Source organism: Gracilinanus agilis, chromosome 4, assembly GCF_016433145.1.
Source record: "Gracilinanus agilis isolate LMUSP501 chromosome 4, AgileGrace, whole genome shotgun sequence".
Classification (NCBI taxonomy): domain Eukaryota; kingdom Metazoa; phylum Chordata; class Mammalia; order Didelphimorphia; family Didelphidae; genus Gracilinanus; species Gracilinanus agilis.
In genome coordinates, this window is record NC_058133.1 from 472278008 (window position 1) to 472299579 (window position 21572).

The 21572-nt window shown below is 46.8% G+C and overlaps 1 protein-coding gene across 1 annotated transcript in view; it reads right to left on the reverse strand.

Annotated features, from left to right (window-relative positions):
* Positions 1-1551: 1551 nt before the first annotated feature.
* NOTCH2 (notch receptor 2) overlaps positions 1552-21572 on the reverse strand; it is a 173289-nt gene continuing 153268 nt past the window's right edge. Inside the window, exons 23-34 of the mRNA XM_044672526.1 lie at positions 16574-16819; positions 13498-13610; positions 12538-13046; positions 10197-10547; positions 9227-9369; positions 8832-9042; positions 8490-8586; positions 7870-8038; positions 6863-7164; positions 5247-5394; positions 3452-3549; positions 1552-2943 (exon numbers count right to left, since the gene is read on the reverse strand). Of these exons, the coding sequence (XP_044528461.1) occupies positions 1552-2943; positions 3452-3549; positions 5247-5394; positions 6863-7164; positions 7870-8038; positions 8490-8586; positions 8832-9042; positions 9227-9369; positions 10197-10547; positions 12538-13046; positions 13498-13610; positions 16574-16819 (3779 nt within the window). The remainder of the gene's footprint in view (positions 2944-3451; positions 3550-5246; positions 5395-6862; positions 7165-7869; positions 8039-8489; positions 8587-8831; positions 9043-9226; positions 9370-10196; positions 10548-12537; positions 13047-13497; positions 13611-16573; positions 16820-21572) is intronic.

A 21572-nucleotide genomic window follows, 5' to 3' on the forward strand; every position in this document is an offset into this window, starting at 1 on the left:
GATAGACCTAAAGAAGTTAAAAAAAGCAAAATCACAAATACAACTTGCCATTCTCAAGCACCCATGAAGGGAGGGTCCTTCCAAAAGGCTAGATACTAGCCTTCAAAAAGGGATGCTCTATTTGGTCTAAAAGATACTAGTGAATGTAGGTTATCTCAAAAATGCTAGCTGCTATGGTTCCCCTGTGCTTCAAATACATTCGTGGTAAACCCCTTGGATTGGGCTGAGGATAGACCATTTTTTCTAAAGAGGAATTAGGAACGTACAAGGGGTGTGTATGTGTATGTATGTGTGTGTGTGTGTGTAGTCACACACATACATACACACACACGGACAACTAAGTATATGAGGGAAGGCAAGCATAAGGATCTGGAAGCAGAGAGAAGATTAGGATGGGGGCACCAGAGCTAAGTGAGAGGGAAGTTCAGCACTGAGCACTGAGCACTGAGGTCACTAATCAGGGTATTTAGACCTAAGGCTTCTTCATGGAAAGATGAATGGCAGGAAGAGCCTAAGAGCTATGAGTTTGATAGAGTAGTTTTCATTGGAAGATGAAACAGAGAAGGAAAATATGACAGAAGATTCTTTTGAGTTTCACACTGGCAGTGAGTGAAGAACTTGGGAAACCATTAATATGGTCAAACACTTATTGGGTATAAAAGGTCATTTTCCTCTTATTTATGTACAATTCAACATATCTAGGTCGCCACAGCCGTCCTCTCCACCAAGGCGGCTGGTGGTGGGAAGAAGTTGGGACAACAGGGGAAATTTTAATTGCCTTTGCAATAAAATATATATATATATCATCCCTCCATTTTCCCTCTGGTAAAGATGCAATGAGTAGAATGGACGTGTGGCCATTCCTTGAAGAAACATACTGTGAAAAGTTGTGATGAGAACATAACCAAAACAAACCCTATGAGGCTCCTGGGGGCATTTGGAAATAGGTATGGAATGAGAAGACGGAAATTGCCTTCCTGGACAGGAATGATTAAAAGCCTTAAATACATACATAGAGTTCTATAACATATACAGGCGTAGACATGTGGAATGAGAACTACTGATAAGAAGGTGCAGAAATGTAAAAGCACCAAATGAAGAAAGGAATTTCCAAGGAGAAGGTGAGGAAAGTCATTTTGGCCTAACAGGAATGAGAGGACTTTTGGTCAAATCCACAGAAGCAGTGGGAACGCCAGGGCTTCACAAGACTCCAACTTGGGAAAGAGGACAGCTGTCGCTGGTAAACCTGGTTGGTTCCCAAAGGGGAGAGAACAAATGTGACTCCGATGGACGATGTTCAGTTCCCGAATGGTTTGTCAGGCAGGGCGAGATGTTGAAGGGAAGCCCATGTCTTCCAATGGAAGGGAATGACGATGAACGCCCGCCATGTCATATCTAAGGGGGGCAGCAAGAGCCCTTCTCGGTCCGGCTCCAGGAGCCCAATTTCCAAAAGTTTCTTCATTTCCGTCCTGGATGACCTTCATTGCGTTGATCAGCAGCACTCGCCACACGCCAGTCGCTTCAGTCCGGGCCCTGGGGGCGGCCCCCCTTTCACGCATACACTTGCATGTTGGTGCGCGGGGGTGGCTCGGCCATGTGCGCCCCCGGCCCTCGCTGGCCTCCACCTGAGCCCCCGGGGGTAGGGCTGGTGGTCACGTCTGACCAGTCAGAGGCAGAGTGAGGGGAGGAGCTGGACCACTGGTCAGGAGATTCCGGGGATGGGGTGAGATAAGGGTGTTCGCCCTGGAGGTGGCCGCTGTGGCTGGGCGTCCGCTCGGCGGCGGTCGAGGAGGCATAGCTGTGCTGGGACGGGGGCGTGGGGTACTTGCCCACCGAGCTTGGGAAAGGGTGGTAGGACGGGAGGACAGTCTGAGCCGCCTGCCCGTCCTGCTGGGGCATCATCCCCGAGGGAAACGCCACCCCGGGCAAGCGGGCCATATCAGGGATCTGGTACATGGCGGGCAGCGGGCCGGCCACGGCCGGAGGGCAGCCGGCTTGTGGCTGGGCGGCCCCGGCCGGCTGGGCGATGCCGCCTTTGGGAATCAGCTGGAAAGTCATGATGGGGGGCAGGGGCTCTCGGGAGGGGGCTACGTGCTTCCCGTCGGACGGCCCCGGCCGGGTCTGGGGCGCCAGGACCGAGTGGGCGCTCTCCGCCGGGGCCAGAACCATCCCGAACATCTCGTTGTACTGGCTCTCGTTCATCTCCATCCGACTCATCCAGTCCGCTGGGACGGCAACCGGGTGCAGCCTAGCCGAGGCCCCTCCGCCGCCCGCCGCGGCCAGGTGGTGATGGGGCAGCAGCTGGCTGACCGAGGGGAGGACGGTGGCCGTGCCATGGCCCAGAGGCTGCAGCTCGTGCAGGCTGGAGAAGGAGACGGCGTGCTGGGCGTGGACCGGGGCCGGCGGCGCGGCGCCGGCCAGCATCGGGCCGGGGGATGCCTGCAGCAGCCCCGGAGACGTGATCATGGGAGAAGACGTGGCGTCGGACACGTACGTGTGAGGGGACTCCAGGGAGTCAACGGGCGACAGCGTCACGGAGCTCTCGGACAGCTGGCCCTTGTCACTCAGGGACTTCTTCCGGCGGCCGCCCTTGGCCTCCTTGGCCTCCTTGGCCAGGTTGGGCAGGCTGCTAGGCACGGCGCCCTTGGCGGCGGGGCGCCGCGGCTTCTTGCCCGCCGGGGTGTGCTTCAGGTTGAGGAAGGACCTGTTGGGCCCGCAGACGACGGGCGAGAGGGCGGACGTCAGCAGGGTGCCGGGGGGGCTGTGCGCCACGTTGTACTCGTTGAGGAGGCGCACGATGTCGTGGTGCATGCGGTCCCGGGCCACGTCTCTGGGCAGGCGGTCCATGTGGTCTGTGATGTCCCGGTTGGCAAAATGGTCCAGCAGGATCTTGGCGGCTTCGTAGCTCCCCTCTCGAGCGGCCAGGAACAGAGGCGTCTCCTCCTGCCAAAAAAAGGGCCCCGCGGGGGGCGGGTTTTACCGGGAGCCTCGAAGGACCAGCACAAGAGTGGGCCAGCCCGAGCTGGAGGAGAGCAGGGGGAGGGCGAGCGGAGCAAGAGCAAAAGGAACTGCCCCCTCGGGGCACAAATGGCACATGCAAGAAAAGGGAGCTGTACAAGAAGTCACAGAATGCAGACGCCAGGAAGGATGGAGGGGAAGACAAAGGGCTGTCGGATATGGGGAAAGAGAGGAGGCTGAGACTGGAAGGGCAAAGGGGCTGCCGCCGGGGACCCAACTTGGGGAAGAAGGACGAGAGCGAGACGAAGGGATGAGGAGAGCCTGGGGAGTGCTCAAGAGGCCACGGAGTAGCTGCCTGGCCAGAGGGAAAGCCGCTGCTCCATTTTCCTGCAGCTTTCTGAAGGGGAGAGGGGAGACCCCAAGACCCTCTGGCCCCAAATGACGTCCCAAGAAGGCCCAGAAGCCTCTCCAGAGTCAGGGCCGGTGTCCGTACCTTGTTGTCCTGCATGTCCCTGTTGGCCCCGTTTTTCAGCAATACCAAGGTAGCCTCCACATTGTTGACAGCAGCCGCCCAGTGCAGAGCAGATTTCCCTACACATGGGAAAAACAGGCACTTCAGAAGGAGAGAGAGAGACCAGGAAGCCCCCCCTCTCCTCCCAGCCCCAAAGGGTACTGCTGTGCATGAGAAGCCTCAGGGAGATAAAGGAATATTCCTTAAAAGGCAGCGAGAAGACCATGGCCCACAGTGGCCTGAAGACTTCTTCCCAGGATCTAGGAGACGACTTTGGCCATCTCCCCAAGGTGAATAAAAACCTCCTGGGCACAGGGTCTGGTTAGCTGCTGGGCCTGAGCTTTGGCAGAATTGACTCTGGTTGCCATCTATGACAGGCCACTTTCACAGAAGGCCAGTTTTGTTTCACAGAGGTGGGAAAGGTCCTTGGGGGCTAGACCAGTGCCACACAAAGGGCTGGCCAGTCCTACAGCCAACTGTCAAGGTGCTGTAACCAGCCTAGTTCAGCCAAAGAAAGGTATCACTGGAGTGGCCAAAAAGTGAACAATTTCTCAGCCATGGCATCTCTATAAGACCATCTACTAATGACCTACATTAGGGGTGGAAGGATCCTCAGAAATAAAGTCATAGGTCCTAAAAGCCTTGAAGTACACAGAATCCTAAGGAAAGAGCTCTGCATGTGGGAGCTAAGAGAACTGGATCTGAACCCCAGCTCTGATACTGCATTTCTATGACCACATAGGAGTGGCTTAACTTTTTTGAATCTTGATAAATGTTCATGGTTTACAGAGAAATAGAGATTATTACTATTATTGTTTTCTCTCTCCTAAGCAAATACTATAGAACTTGCTAAATAAGATCTAGCACCATTCAAAAGACTTCAGCTAAATAATCTATGCATAAAAAAACCAAGTGGATAAGAATACCTTGCTTGGACCACTACACTAGGTAGTTGGTCAATTCATAAATAAATTCTTTATGGACAATGAGTTGGGTCTAGAATAGGAAAAGAGCAGGTTCAACTCTGAAAAATTGTGAAGCATTTTCAGAGTCATCCTCAACCCCCCAAACAAACAAAAATCCGTCTTTATAATATCAATATTCTTTTAGTGATGTTATATGACAGTGAATCATAGAACTAAAATTGTGGATGATCCATTAAAGTAATATGTGGTAGACTTAAAGACTTTGGACATATTGCCAGTGATGTTTTTTTATGTAAGAAATGGCTTAACTCCTATAATCCAAAAGATGTGCAATTGAAAAAGGAGGTTGAGGTCATCATGTACTAAGAGAGAAGGACAGAAGCCAATCCCAGTGCTGCACTGGTAGCTATGGATTGTTCAAAAGCCCTGAGAGCTGGCAAGATCTCCTGCTGCTCTGGGTGAGCCCCCCAGAGAGGATTTATGAGAAGTCTCTAGAATTAGAGACTGACTGAGTGGACAGGTTATAATCTGCAAGGAGCAGAAGGAACTCCCACACTGATGAGATGCTAGATTAACGGAAACACTTCACACAGAATATCTTCTGAAGACATGCTAGGAATCTACAGCCCTCTTTGCCCAGGTCAGCCCCCAAATAAGGAAATCATTCCCAAGTAACCCAAGAACCCACAAAGGAAGATGCTCCACTTTTGGTGCTCAGGACCTAAGCATCCAATAGTGTCATTCGGTCTACCCCCAACCAGCTTCCTCAAGAAGTTGCCTTTCTAAGTCCTCATTAGGGATAAGGCAATGGCTTCCCCCAGGAGTGACAATCCCTGCCCACTGCACGTTACCGTGGTCATCCACTGCATTGACATCTGCTTGGCAATTGATCAGCTCAGCCACCATGCCTTCGACGGCCAGTCGTGCGGCCAGGATCAGGGGGGTTGTCCCATCGTGCATTCGAGCATCCAGGTCTGTCGCTCGGTTACGGATCAAAATCTGGGAGGGGAATATAAGTTATTTGTTAATTAGCTGAGTAATTAGAGATGCTGAATAACTAGGAATAAGTAATAGGGTTGGGTAAGATATTTGTGTGTGGTATAGGGATCCTTTCAATTCAGACAGTGGAATCCTCAAGAAATGATGGGAAAAGAATTTCCAGATTTCCCTGGCAGAGGGCAGTTAGGAATTTCTGCACACTCTTTGAGTTGGTTACTCAGAAGGTGGATGGATGGAGTTTCCTCGGGAAATCTCGGAAGAGCTAGTGACAGGTGGCCTGGAAAACATCTTGAGAGCAGATAAGAATTGGAGAGGGATTAATATGACAGGGAGAAGCTCAGGCTGTTCCCTGAATCAGCACAGGGGGCAGAAGAGAGCAAAAGAAGAGCTTCACTGAAACCTGTCACAAGCAGGAGGAGCTGATCTCTGTGAAGCTGGAGAGACAGAAGAAGTTATATCAAAAACCTTTGGAGATAAAATATCATGAAATTTAGAAATAGATTAGATTAGGTAGTTAGCGATATATTTTAGTGAAATTAAGGAGTTTAGAGTCAGTCTGGTTTCCCAAGCAGAAGAAACTCTTTGTGGAGGTTTATTTGGGATTTTTGGGGTTCAGTTAGAATTCTTCAGTTTAGGGATATATATTTCAATAATCAATATATTTCGTGCCTTTCTTTTTCCTTTCCTTTCCCTGCATATTATAGTCAAATAAATAGGGTTTTTTTTATAACCAGTCTCCAGTTGATTCCCTCAGCTGCCAACAGCAGAATCTCGTTAAACCAAATGGCCTACCCATAACTATTGACAACTGTTGATACCAATCAATATCAGGGTCAATATTCCCCATAACAGGGGACAAGGTCAAGGTCATCAGAGGGAGGCAGAATAATGCAGACAAAGAGCTGCAGGGAGGTACAGTGAAGAGAGCACGGGTTTTGGTGCCTTGGCCATTTACAACTTTTGGTCTTGGGCAATTCACGACTTCTTTGGACTTGAAAGAGTTGAACTGCAGGGTCCCCAAGACCCCTTGGAGCTCTAATAATAATGTATAAGGGAAAGTGGATAGAGTGGCAGATCTGGAGTCAGGAAGACTCATCCAGCAGAGTTCAAATCTGGTCTCAGACACTTATTAGCTTAGTGTCTGGGTAAGTCATTTCAGCTTGTTTGCCTCAGTTTCCTCATCTGTCAAATGAGCTATAGATTAAAATGGCAAACCATTCCATTTTAACTTTGCCAAGAAAACCCCAAATGAAGTCACAAAAGATTGGATGTGACTCAAATACAACTGAACAACAATAATATGTAATGCTGTGGATTCTGTGTGCCTTAGTATCCTTTTATATAAAATGGAGAAATATCTGCTTCAACTTTTTTCATAGAGAAGCTGTTCTATTACAGTGCTCTGAAAAGGATGAAGCATAATAAAAACGGCAAGGTATTCTTTCCTTTCCTCTCGGACAGGCTTTACCTGGAAGACACCTTGGGCATCAGCTGCCACAGCAGCATGAAGGGGACAACGGCCCATGTTGTCCTGGGCATTGGCATCGGCTCCCGCATCCAGCAGGCGTTTGGCAGCATCCGCCCTGGAGTACCGAGCTGCCAAGTGCAGAGCCATCTCCCCTGTCCTGTCCGTCTGAGCCTGGAGACTGGCACCCTGATAAACCAGGTCTGTAATGATGTTGGCTGAAGAGTCGTCCGCTTCTTCGTCATCCTCGCTCAAGTCAGAGCTGCCTCCACGGAGGGACGCCAGCATCAGTGGTGTACAGCCATCTGGGGAGGAAAGTTCAGATATGAATTCTGAAAGAGACAGAAGGTTACCGTCAAGATGCCTGTGCTGCAGCTGGTGCTGTTCGGACTGAATTCTACGTTGGGAAAAGAAGTCCCCTGGACCATTCAGCACTGTTTTAGCATTTGCTTTGTGTCTGAGGTGCTTTTTGGGGAAATAACAACAGGAAAAAATATGCACCCTTGTCCAATCTGCACATTCTTCTATGAAATAGATAAAGCTGAAATGACTAATCAAAATGGTCACATCCAAGGGAACTGACATCCCCACACAAGCTAAATTCAATGGGGAAGACAATGCATACACGAAATTAAAAAAGAAAGAAGCAAGAAAATATGGTTGTGACACATTTGATCTCAAAATCACCCAGCCTTAACCAGGCACTGGTTTCTTCTGTTTTTGAGCTTAATTTCCTTATCCCAAGACTAGATTCTTCCTATCTCTGCACCTTCCTCCTTCTCCTCTTTCCCCACCAAAGACACATTAGTGTTCAGGTTCCTGGGATGCCTTTCAAGGCTTTTCTATCTAGACGCCCTATTTGAAGTCATGTTCATCTGTCTCCTCTTCCTTGGATCACTGCCTGTTGGTCCATGCCATCTCACAGGCATTTTCTGCAGCTATTTCCATGAGGGGTCATCACGAAGAAGAAGCACAGCCTAGAGTAGAAAAAAAGATCTCCCAGCACCAACCTGGTCCTCGGACATTCACATCCAGCACATCCACTTCTTGCTCAGCTTGGGGAGGGGTGAGGGCTAAGGATGGGGTCCTCCGAATATCTGCAGCTTCAAGGTGCTGCTGTGTCCACTGCCGTCTGTCTATTGGGTCATCTTCTTCTGAAAGTAAAGCCTGATCTTCAGCCTGGAGAGAAAAACATGACTTCACTGCCAGTGAACAAGAAACTAGGGTTTGGAATCCCCTCTGTCTCCATTTGGTCCCTCTGCATTTTTAGAGGCTCCTCTGCTCCCAGAGGAGTCACAACCCAATTTTTCTCCACTCCTAAGGGGTCCTCAGCTCAAGACCTGGAGTATCCAAACTACGATTTCTTAGCACTCTCCCTCTCCTTGTTAAAAGACTATCTGGAAATGAAGCCAGGACTGGAGGAGTTATTTCCACAGCAGATTTAATGTTGTGGCCAGAGGGGATGCGGGTGGCAGGGCTCCTGTTGGATTTCTTTCTGATACCACTGCCCAGACCCCCAGAAAAAGCCCCTTTCCCTCCCCTCATCCCCATCACACACCAGAACAGCCTGTGGCTAGAGGAGCCAGGTATCCTAGCGAGTCTAGCTCCAACGGCACAATGGGGTAGTTACCTTGGTTCTCTTTGGCTGGGGTGCGCCATCATCTGCCCAGTGTTCACTGGTGCTGGAGTCAATTAAGTTCCCTTCTGAAACTTGGACCGACAGGCTTCTAATGTGGCAAGATTGATGGTTGTTTTTAAAGAAAGGGAAAACAAGGAGGTGGTTACATTACAGAATTAGCTATAGTGATTTCATACACCCAGAGAATAATTGTGGCTTAAGGACAACTCAAGTTTGAAAAGCCAAGTTAGTGTGACCTGTGGGTAGAGCCGAAGACCCTAGTTATCCAGGTCCAGTTTGGGCTAATGGATCACTACGTGGCACTGGGAAGAGCCAGGAGGCAAAGTCTCTTACTTCAGCCCCACAGCGTCTTGTCCAACGGGCTCCCGGCGCTTATGGTTGTTGGAATCCCGCCGTAGGATGAATCCTTCTGGTAGCCAGAGAGAGCCGTGCTTCCGCTTGCGTTTTGCCATGATCACTCCCAGGAGCATTATAAGGAGGATGATGACGATGGCCACAGCCAGCAGGTAGAGAAGCTGAGTGGGCTTCGGATCTGGAGTCTCACCTGAAAGCCCAAGAGGACAAACATATTAGCTAGGTACATTTCAATTTCCTAACATTATGTCTTTGTCTTGAAAAAAAATAATCAAGGGGACCCCCTCACTCCTCTGCAGTGATGAGCCTCCCTTCACAGATTCATCCTGTTCCATACTCCCTGCCTCCCCCCAAAGAGTGTCCACGCCACTCACTCAAGACAGACACAAGCGGATAGGACAGGGTGCCTTGGATGGCCTGAGAGGCCAGGAGAGCCGCAGCAGCATCGGTGTTTTTGAAGCATTGTTCTGAAGCCTGGACACACTGGCGGTTGTCGATTTCTAGGAATACCTTGGAGCTGTGAGACATAAAGGAGAGGATGAGGAGGGATAAAAGTCTGGCAGTCATCCCACCAGAAAGGGATGAAGAAGCCCTGTTTCCTGTGAGCCCAATACTCCTTCCCCTAAGCACCCAAGTCCCCAATTTTTAGAGTCTCCAAGCCCCTGCCCAGAGGGCCAGCCTGCTGGCACTAGACCAAAATTGGGAAAGCTTGTCCTTAGCACCTAAGTTCCTTATATCTTTATCATCAACAACTTTCTCCTGGATCCTAGTGGAACTAGAATGCTCCTCTCCAAACCTTCTGAATTCCCTTATTTGCTGATTTCCATTAAGAGTCATGAAAGATTACACAGGCATCTGATCAGCTAATTCAGACTAAAGGTGTGTGACTTAGAACAGCTCAACGGGCTCTTCCTCTCTAGGGGAATTTTCACATGAAGGGAAGGTAGTGCTTTAAAAAAAAAAGATTACTCATAGAATTTTACCTGTGGCAACCTTGAGGAAGTGAGAGGTGATAGGAACTGAGTATCTTTGCATACTCAAATCACATTACATCAGCTATGTCTTATTCTTCCATGGAAAGTTATGTTCTATACATAATTTATAAAAATAAGTCATCTATCTCCAGTTATAAGATCCTGTGTCTGTCAGACAGATGGCAAATGTTGCTCTAATTTAATGGTCTGATTTAGATATATGTACATCTATATATTATCATCTTATGGACTGAATGAAATGTGTTTTGCTTAAAATTTGCACTTGAAGAGAATCTTTGTGTATCTATGATTTAATAATAATAATAGCGATGATGATAATAAATTCTATTGGATTCAGTCATCCACCTACCCTGCCACTTCCTGCTCATGCTCCTCAGGGAGGGATCTCCGGCTCAGTGTCGACTTTTTGCCTGTTGTCATCATCTTCTCGCCATAGTAGGGGAACACCATGAAGGCCCCCTGAGCATCTCGTTTGATGCGCAGGTTGGTGTGAAGCAGAGTGCCCAGCGACCTCAGGAAGCTGCGGGCATCCTGGAGCAGCTGCTCCGGAGGCATCAGCACCACAATGACCAGGGTGCCCTCGGCGAGGTTCTCAGGCTGGTCAGTGGCACAGTCCAGCCCATCCCAGGCACACTCCTCGCTGTTACAACCCTGGTCACAGTGGTTGTCGTTGAAGTGGTCAGCACAGTATTTGTCATATCTGGGGAGGAGGGGGCAGGGAGAAGAGAGAGAAGATAAAGGCTTAGTGGTGGATATAACTCCCAAACCAGTAAGCAATCACTTACTCATCCTGGAAGGCTAGCTTAAGTCCCATTTCTTCTTTTTAATTTTTAATTTAAATTTTACTGTTATGCAAAATAATACACTTCCATTTGGTTCATTGTTGTAAAAGCAAAGTCATACACAACCAAAAACCCAACCCATTTCTTTTTTTAAAGGTTTTCCTGAATAGTTTCTGGTTCCCATCCATTTCTTCCTCTTTTCATTTCCCATAACCCTTCTCATCCCATGTGAAGGCCATAATGCTCATTTTTACACTTAATAAAAGACAGCTTTATATAATTACTGAAAGGCTTTCTCAATATCACCTCAACGAGACCATAAACCTTAAGAATTCACCCCACCTAAGGCGCCTTGCACAGAGCTCCCCATAGAACAGATACCCCAAAATACATATTTAATGAAAGGAAGAAGGAATGAATGAATGGTGAGGTCTCCACTCCCAGTTCCTATATCGGGGTGCTATGCATGAATTCTCATGACGTGACTCAGTTTTCAACTCAAATCTCTTTTGAGCAAATGGCACGTGTGATGTGCCATTCGCTCCTTCTCCCTCAAAGGCAAGCCAACTTTTCATTCCATCTTGAGGTAAACCTCTGATTTAATTTCCAAGTCTTAGCTTTTTGGGGCAAAACCAAAAAAACAAGGGCAAAAATCAGCCAATTTTTATTTCCATTGCTCTTTGATAGGATAGCAAGGCCAAAATTAATGTAATTAATTTTAGTAATTAAAGTAATGCCAACAATCTAAAGGTAGGAAGGGAGTGTAAGCACAAGGCCTGGAGAATGGCTCTGCACGATGGAGAGCCGGAGGTCCCAAACTCAATACCGTTGGGCACCAGGATGGGCACCAGGATGGACATGTACATCTGGCACTCTTCGCCAGAGGCAGTGGCATCCGAGGGCAGGGGGACTCCAGAGGAGAGGTGACTCCTGCCTTGGTGAGTATACCAAGTGCTCTAGCCTAAAATCATGGGGTTGTAAAAACGGAGCAGCGACTCCTGCCTTGGTGGGTGTACCAAGTGCTTTAGCCTAAAGCCACGGAGTTGTAAAAACAGAGTGGTGGCTCCTGCCTTGGTGGGTATACCAAGTGCTTTAAAGCCTAAAATCATGGGGTTGTAAAAACGGAGCGGTGGCTCCTGCCTTGGTGGGTGTACCAAGTGCTTTAGCCTAAAGTCATGGGGTTGTAAAAACTCCTACTCGATGTGGCAGATTTAGAAGCTCCTCAAAGAGGATCAAGTGGTGCTTACACTTGTGGCGTGAAAGGGTTTCTCTTCTTTGCTGCCCAACCGCAGCAGACAAATGATTAATGATGAACTCATTAAGCACCACTGATTAAATACTTAAATATCAGTCATTAGATAATAATGATATATTAATAATTTATATCAAGTATTAATTATATAGAACAATTAATTATATATTACTTAATAATTAATAAAATAATAACAATAAATACAAATTAGGAGTTCATTGAATAGCCCTGATAGCTGGGTTTGGGGAACAGAGAGAAAGTAGTTTTGGGGGGCAGGGGTGACAAGGCCCCCAAATGGGCCCTGCTGAGGGGGAGCAGTTTGGGGAGCGATTGGGAAGGAGGGGGAGGATCGCAGAGGGGAGTACAGACCTTTCCATCCATCCTGCGGGCAGGTTAGCGTAGGAGGTGCCTAGGAGCGGCTTCCCAAAGTTATCTCTCCTGGGCAGGGCGGTCAGGAGAGCAGCGAGTGGGAAGGCAGAGACAGGCAGAGGCAGAGAGAGAGGGGTGACCCCGGCCCGGCGGGCCCGGCGGGGGAGTCTCCCAAGCAGAGGCGGCTCGGCGGGAGGCCGGAGCGGTTAGGAGCAGAAGGGGGAGAGGCGGGCGGTTGTTAGTGAGAGAGCTGCGCTTGGCGTCCCGGGACCCCGCGGGGCCCTTACTTGCACGTCTTACTGTTCCCCTGGCACTCGAAGTTGTCGAACAGGCACTCGGCTGTGTTGCACAGCTCGTCGCACTGGTGGTTGATGCGATCCCAGCAGGGCAGCGGGGAGGAGCAGTTGGCCCAGGGGTCCTCCATGGTGAGCGAGCAGTCGCCCCCATCCCACTGGCAAGCGTGGCTGTTGCAGTCCTCGTCGCAGACCCCGTCGCGGGCCTTGTCAGCGCAGTGCCGGCTCAGGCAGGTGGGTGGGGGGCCGGGGGTGGGCCCAGAGGAGGAGAACTCGCACTGGCTGCCCCAGAAGGACGGGGGGCAGCGGCAGGCGTAGTAGGGGGGCTCCTTCTGAGGGGAGCAGCTGCCCCCGTGCTGGCACGGCCTGCTGGCGCACCCCGTCTCGCAGTCCTCGGGCCGGGGGCAGAAGCAGCGGGGCCCCAGGGTGGTGTGGACGCACTGCTCTCCCTTCTTACACTTCATGTGTCCACAGGTGCTCTGACACCTGGCCCCCGAGAAGCCCTGGGGAGAGAAAGAGGAGGTGAGGGCCAGCACGTCTCCTGCCACTTCTAAGGACCAGGCGCCTACCTGATGCTAAGAGGGGGAAAACCCCCCCGGGGAGTTCTGGGGGACCAGCGGCCTCCAAGGCCTCTGAGGGCCGCCCTGGAACGCCGCCAGGCTCTTTCTAGGTGGCTCGACTAATGGAGAGGAAGGCCGGCGTCGGCCCCGAGGGGCCAGATTCTTGGCTCAGATTCACGGGGGCCCCTCGGTCGTTGCTGGGCCTCCACCAGCTCCACTTTACTGAGACGACCGCCTTTAGCAGAGGCAAGAAGTTTCCCAAGGTGCAACGCGAGTGCCGGAGGGAGGCTCACTCCACTGTGTCGGAAATCCCTCTAAATAAAGATTCGGCGGCGGCGTAGGAGAAGACCAGGCGGAAGGGCAGGAGGAGAACCCCGAGTCCCAAAGCACTTACCGGAGGGCAATGGCAGATGAAGCCGTTGGGCATGTTGCTGGCAACGGCGCAAACGCCTCCGTTCAGACACGGCATCTGGGGACAGACATCCAGGAAGGTCTCGCAGTGTCGACCTGAAAGGCAAAGACTGGGGCTTCAGGAGGTACCTTCAAACGGCCCCAAAATCGAACGGGGAAGGGTCGGGCCGTGCACTAGATACAAATCTGGGGAATGGAGGGAGGGAAAGAGGACGCCGCGCTAAACTCCGTCCTCGTGAAGAAGGAAGGAGGAGAGAACGCAGAGCCAGAGACCGAAGGATCGTGGCTCAGAAGGGTCGGGAAAGACCAAGATGAGACACGCTGCCGATTCTCAAGATGCAGGGGATCACTTCATAAACCACCTCTTCCTATACTGACTAACACTCTGCCGGACTAAAAGAGATTGTGTCCCTCCAAAAAAAGAGGGGGTGTTTGGATTGGAATAGGCACGCGGGCCCTGACTGTTTTTAGAGAAATATAACCTCAGAATCTTAATTAAAAAAAAAAAAAACAGACCAAGATTCATCTAATCTAACCTCTACATGAACAAGAATTCCCTCCACACTGACAAGAGAATATTCAACTGTCTCAAGAAGGTTCTTAATGCCTCACTGGAACCCCAGTTCCATATCCCCGACTACTTTTTGGACAGCTCCACCTGGATGTGTTTCTGACGCCTCAAATTTGACATATTCCAAACTGGCATCACCCGCTTCCCTCCTTAAGCCCTTCTTAAAGATGCCCTTTTGCTTTTGATGGCACTCCCTTTCCTCTCGGTCATCCAAGCTTTCAGTTTCAGTCATTTTTGGTCCTTTTGTCTTCTCCACAAGGAATCCCAGGTATTGTCAATTTGACCAGCTTTAAAAGGCCTCTTAGATTTGTCTTCTTCTCTCTCCTAACAATAGATCTCCCTTAATTTGGAACCCCAGGTCTGAATATCTAGTCTATTGTTAGACACTTCTTATGGGGGAAAACTGACCGTTCCATTTAGAATTCTCCAGCCCTGTTTGCTAAGCCTACCAAATAACTAATCTTAAACATCTTATTAATTTATCTTAAAACACACTTTGGGACACCTCCCAAGGTAATCCTGGCATTTAAGATCTTCAATAATTGAGTTCCAACTGACCTTCAGACACCACTCCTCACATATTCTCTTTCTGGTTAAATTAGACTAGGAGCTGTTCCTGTATGATCTCTTGCTTTTCTGTGACATCCCATTGCTTGGAATGCACTTCTTCCTCATCTCTCCTTGTTAAAATCCCTCTCTTACTTACTCCAACATCACCTTAACCTTGGTCGTTTCCCCCTCTCTCAACCCTGAGTTATCCTTAAAGAGTTATTTTCCTCCTCAAAATTTCCTAAAGAGTTTTGTCTACATCTTTCCTACAACTTTATCACATTCTTCCCAGGATCACGCATATCCAAATCCATGTTATCTGCCCCCTAGCATACTATGGGCTCCTTAAAGGAAGGGGAACTGTGCCATTTTTTAAAATCTTGGTAACCCTGGTGCCATGTACACAGTGAGAGCTTAATAAATGTTTTGTGGACTTTGAATGGCTGATTCAAGTCTATGCAACAAGGCTGCCCTTCTGCTGGCTTTCTTGGACCAGTAACCCTTTGGCAATGATGGTTAGCAGCTCCCAAAAGGAGGAAAGGACCAGGTTAACCTGCGCCACTGTCCACCCTCAAGATGCAATGTATTTCAGGATGGATTCTGTAATATTGGGATAATAAAGGATGTTAATGAGGAGGCTACTGTGGTAATATACTTTGCTGGATGATCACAAAGTATTTTCAGCTCTCCTCTTTGAAGGGTACAAGAAGTGACCATTTCCATAACAAGGGACCAAAGGAGCTCAAGATGGGGGTTTGGAAGATGGTTGAGCTTAAGCCATGGGACTCCATCAGTCGGTTTCTCAACCATGGGCGCAGTCTTATGTTGCTGAGTCTGCTCTGGTGGCCCTGACATCCTCCTTCCAGGATTTTGGAGTATAGAAAAGGGGAGGATATTATCTAATAGTGTGAAGGTATTCAAAAACTCAATATGCTTTCACTAGAGTAAACATTGGAATAAAATAATAGCATGTTGCTGCCTCATTAAATCAATAATAAGGTAATAAATAATAAAAGGAAGGTAATAAATCATTACCTTCCATTAAACTCCCTTATTCATATCATCACACCTTTAAAAATACCATCCACTTACTCAATGAGCATTTATTAAGTACCTACTATGTGTAAATCATAGGATAAGGAGCTACCTTCCAGAAGCCTATATGCACTAACAAAAGAAGACAGGTCTACATGGCAAATACCTATAAAATACTGTCAAATAGGGAATGTGCTCAAAGGGAAGTATGAAGTGCTATGAGAATTCAGAAGAGAGAGAGAATACTTCTGAGGTTAGGGAAAGCTTCCTGAAGAAGGCAGCATCTGAGTTGGGCACTGAAGGATTTTTAGCAGGTGGAAATTTGAGGAAAAAACATTTGGGTTAGAGCAAAGGGAAAACAAGACTGTGGAGGCAGGTAGGATCTCAGAATACTGATGAACTCATTTTGCATGAAGCCTAGTGTACATGGAGGGCAGCAATAGAAGACAAGGTTGGAGAAAGGTGAAGATCCTTAAATGCCACACAAAGGTAACCAGCTTTCATTCAATAGGCAATGGGAAGGCAGGAAAGATTTCTTTGTAGAACAGGGATTTTATCAGACCTATTCTTTTGAAAGATACTCCAGCTATGCTGGCATGGAACAGACTGGAGCAAGAAACTCTTGGGGGAAGAAGGAACCAATTAAAAAAACCTCCTAGTATAATTTCAGTGAACTATGAGAAAAAGAATTAGTGTAGGGGCAGTGGTAGTGGAAAAGACAGGGCAGACGTTGAGCAAGGAAGATCTATAGAATTTAGTAGCATTGGTCCAAAGGAGACAAATATTACTTATTTTTACTTTCATAAAGGTAGAATTAGTAGAAAAGAAGAAGAAGATGACCAGGTTTGAGGGACAAGATGATGAGCTCAGTTCTAAGATGTACAGAATCTAAGGTGCGACTCACCAGTGAAGGTGCTCCGGCAGACGCACGAGTAGTTATTGATGAGCTGGATGCAGTCCAGGCTGCCCTCAGAGCTGCAGGGGTTGGAGAGGCATTCATTGATGTCCCCTTCACAACGCTCACCAGCAAAGCCGGGAAGGCAACGGCAGGTGTAGCCCCCAATCTTATCCACACACTGCCCACCATTGAGGCAGTGGGGGCCTCCTGCGTCCGGGGCACAGTCATCAATGTTTTCTTCACACCGTAGACCTGCAAGAGAGAGCATAAAAAAGAAGCCAGAGTGACCACACTGAGCATTATTTTTGGGCAAAGGGTCAGTTATTTTTCTGACCCTTTAAGAGCTTGCCAGATTTTATAACTCATCCCTGGTGGGGACTTTTAGATTAAGGATTAGAAACCTGCTTAGCCTCAGCTATCAATTACCACTTTGTGGAAGAGATTCTTTTGGTATCTATCAGCAAACTTAGGGGAAAATGGAATGAAGAGACCTCCAAGGCCATGCAGACCAAATGTCCCCTCATTCAGAGAGGAGGAAGGAAGCCCAGTGACTCAACTAGTTACTTGACTAGTGAATGGCAGCTCAGGATAAAAACAGGGTCTCGGTTCTTACTTCTAAGTATGGTGGCTAGCCAAGCACTGTGGTTAAAAAATAAACACACTGCTGGAAATTAAATGGTGAGGAAAGAGGTGAATGAATTCCTTGGACAGAATAAGGGGAAAAGAGTTTCAATCTTCTCAGGGGCCACAATTAGAGAGTGGGCACTCAGGCCTTAGGGAGAAAGCAAATCTAAAAGATATGGGTTCTCCTAGTTTGGTCATTGTCTTTATCTTCACTATTAATGCTTACTGAAAACCTACTGTATGTAAAAAGTCGCTGTACTAAAGGATGGTCTGAATAAGACCATTTCATCTCTGGATAAGGTCTTTGTAGCACTAAGTCCCTAAATATTCCAAGTGCAGTGCCTTCCAGGGCTCAGAGGTGATGTCACCCAAAGCTTCTTAAGGCAATGCCAGCAAAGAATAAAGTCTGGAAGATGCCACGAAATTGGAAAGGCTTCAGGTACAGGCCTGGGGATGTGCTGGGATATCTGATGCCCAGGGAAGTTTCTATAAGCCTGGAGAGGCTCAGCATTGGTTAGCCATTGTGGGATGAAGTTGGTTTGGTTTGATTTGTGGGGGGTGTGATGTGTAATTTACTCTCAAAAGACCATTAGCTACATGACATCTGGGAACTACTGAGGCATTCTCTTTAGGGGTAACAAAATAATTTTTACCAAAATCATTGATTTGAAGGTGCACTGAAATGCTTTCAGGGAACTACAAAGCTCTGGCATCAATCCCATTCTTTCCATGCACCTATCTGCCAACATGGTAGCAAAACATGGAAACCAACCACTTTCCAAGAAGCAAAGATGAAGATTAGCCAGAAGGCAATGGAGAGGCCCTTAAGTGTTGTGAGCATGTTGCAACATATGACTGATGAAGGAGCCCAAAGAAGAATAGAAATTAAACATGTCATCAAGGAAGTGTAGGAGAGAAAAACAAGAGGAGCCAGTCATATGGCAACAATGAGGGACAACAAGCATGGAAAGGCACAGCACTCTCCTGCAGGCTGGTAGCAGATCCATCCCCATTGCCCCCCCTTTGATGAATTTTTGGAGGGCATGGACAAGAGTGTCAGAGAAGGGTAGGTATGGATGGATTAGAATCTGTATCATCAAGGGGAGCTCCTGATTTGATGAGATCCCGGATCTACTGGAGTATGCAGTCTGAATTCTCCCTTCATAACACTCATCAAATGAGATAATATTTATTAAGGGCTCAGTACAGTTCTTGGCAAGCAGGAGGTTTTATATAAATGCAATGTCCCTTCCTTCCTTATGTAAAGATGGTATTAACTCTTCCCTGCCTATTTTTAGATTTAATCACCAAAAGCATATACACCCACTTATCCTTAAATATGGGGAGGTCTGTGACCCATATGTGTGAAAGTGGGTGACGAATCAGAATTGACTTAAGCAAAGCTTTAGCTGTAATTGGCCCACGTAAAGCAGAAGGAAGGCACAGGAAATGATGAAAAGAAATGGTCTTTAAAAGTGGAAAGAACTTCCTATCAGAAGGTATTTCATCTTCAACTTGACCCTGAAGGATCTCTGGCTGAGGACTGCTTTCTATTAGGACTACCATGTGGGTGAGTGAAAAAAAACTAACTTCCTTTCCCTGACTTGTTCTGGAGGTACTTAGTCTCCAGAGAGGCCCCTTGTCTTGGAAGACAATGGCTAAAACCCTTGTTTAATTTACCTTTTGGCCCCCTTTGCTGGGGCCTCTGAAGCCCTGCCTGGTTTGGACCAGGTTGGAGTAAATATCTACTCTCTCTGATTTTCTTACTTTCACTCTTTCTCCTTTTATAAATAAACTACCATAAAAAAATCATTTGGAATTGAGTAATAATTTCTGGCAACCACACTTATAAATTTAGTCCAACCCTTTTATTTTTACCCCTGACATTCTACCTCTTACACTTAGAAACAGCAATGTGGGTCAAGGCAAGCCAATCATCCATCTAAGTTTCATTTAATTTGTACTCTGTGTGTATACATAGACATATATGTGTATAGCATATGTACACAGATCCATGTACATATTATCTCCATGTACATACAGACACACATATACAGCTATATGCATGCCCTGTACAGATGGCCTGGTGTAGTAGACAGAGAAGACTTGGGTCTGAATCCTACTTCTTGGACATATTGGCTATGCATCTCTGGAAATGTCCCTTAACCTTTTGGTATTCTAGAAAAATCCTCTGTCTATAAGCAGCAGAGAAAGTATTGACCTACACAGGGGAGAGGAGTTTTCCCACAACAATGAAATCCTAGGTTTAATTCTTCTCCCTTTTGCTTCATGAATCTAACCTTCATGTCCCAAATCACAAAACGGCCTTATTCTTTTTGTTCACAGTCCTTGAATTCCTCAGGCTTAACTAGGTATGTGGCATGGCCATTACTTCTCTGGGTTTAGCTTTTTAGGTTGTTCAGTGTTCCAGGAGCTCCTGAAACCAAAGGGATCACTCGTGCTCGAGAATCATAGGTTCCATTCCCATTCTTACGTGCTTTGTATTAGCAAAAACAACAACAACAAAAACAACAAAAGAAAAAACAAAAACAAAAAAATAAATAACAAATAATGGGACAGAAAAACTTGACAATGCTATAGTAATACAGGAAGAACTATTTTTAATGAAAGATAAACTATGTAAGAAACTGGCTGTTGTTTATATAGAAGGATTAGATGGGGTAATTATTTAGAATTCCAGACTATGGAATAAGGATCAAAAGGCAGAACGCCCAAAGCTCAACATTAGAAAGGTATTCAGACGACATCTGGCTTAATCCTTCACCCAGGGCAGAGATCCCATCTGTAGTATCCCTGACTGATGGTTCTCACAATTTAAGAGTTCTCCACCTCACAAGAAAACAGCTCAGATGAGAAAGTCCCTCCTTACATTGAGCCCCAATCTATTGCCACAGAAATATCATCCCTTGGATTCTAGATCTACACAGATCAAGTTGCCCCATTTTCAAAGGTCATGATCCCAAGAGTAGCCATGAATGGGTCAGTGCTAACCCCCAAAACAGTCTTGAGTTGTGTTCTTGGTTTCTGACTATTCAACATTTTTAACATTGTTTTGGATGAATATCCATATATATTCATATATATTCCCTAAATCATTTATTATGTGTGATGAATATCTATCCATATCTATCTATCTATCCATATATTTGTCCATATATATGTCCATGTATATCCATATAAATGTGGGTACATTTTATATATATGCATATATATACATACACACATATATATGTAGGTATAGCCAATATAAACATCCACATATAGATGAATGTGCATATATATATATATAATATATACATATACATACAGTGTATTTATCAAATTTGCAGATGGCACAAAGTTGGGAAGAATATTTAATATGTTGGATGCCAGAGTCAAGATCCAGAAAGATAGCGATAGGATAGTTCTCAAAGTCTGTTTAGGGGTCCCCATGGAATCCCTGAGACCCTTTCAGGGCTCTGTGAAGGTCAAAATTATTTTCCTAATAATGCATTTTGGCTTCTAATGTGGTAAAATATCAGTAGATATAGCTCATGTAGAAGTAAAGCTCTGTGGAGTCCTCAGTGATTTTTAAGGATGTAAAGGATCCGTCCAAAGGCCAAAAAACTTCAAGAACCACTGGACGAGAACAATGAGTCAGTTCTTACTTCACAGAGTTAAACAAAGTTCTATACTAGGGTTCAAAAAGAAACTTTGCAAGTACAAGATAGAGGAGTTAATTTGGATGAATTATAAACTCAACATAAATTGACAGTAGGACAAGGAAGTCAAAATAAAGTAAACTAGGTTGCATAAAGGAAGACCACAGCCAGCTAGGCTTCATCACTCTGGCCCAGTCAGAATACCGTTGGAGCACGAGGGTTCGCCCTGGAAGAAGGACTCTAAAAAGCCAAAAAGCATCCAGAAGATAGAGTCTAGATCAGTGATTCCCAAAGTGGGCGCCACCGCCCCCTGGTGGCTGCTGCAGTGATCCAGAGAGGCGGTGACGGCCACAGGTGCATTTATCTCTCCTATTAATTGCTATTAAAATTAAAAAAAATTAATTTCCAGGGGGCTAAGTAATATTTTTTCTGGAAAGGGGGCAGTAGGCCAAAAAAGTCTGGGAACCATTGGGCTAGATCATCCAGCACCAAGCCCTACTAGGCTCAGCTAAAGAAAGTGGAGATCTTGAGCTACACATATCTGGCCTGGGGAATACTTAGAAGAGATATAGCTGTTCTCTTCAAATGTCTGAAGGACTCTCATATGAAGGAGGGATTAAATTACCTCTTAACTATGGGAATATATAACTGGGAACACTGCCATTTTAGGCTTAATATCAGGAAAAAATTATTTTCCTAACATCCTCACAATCAGTGAC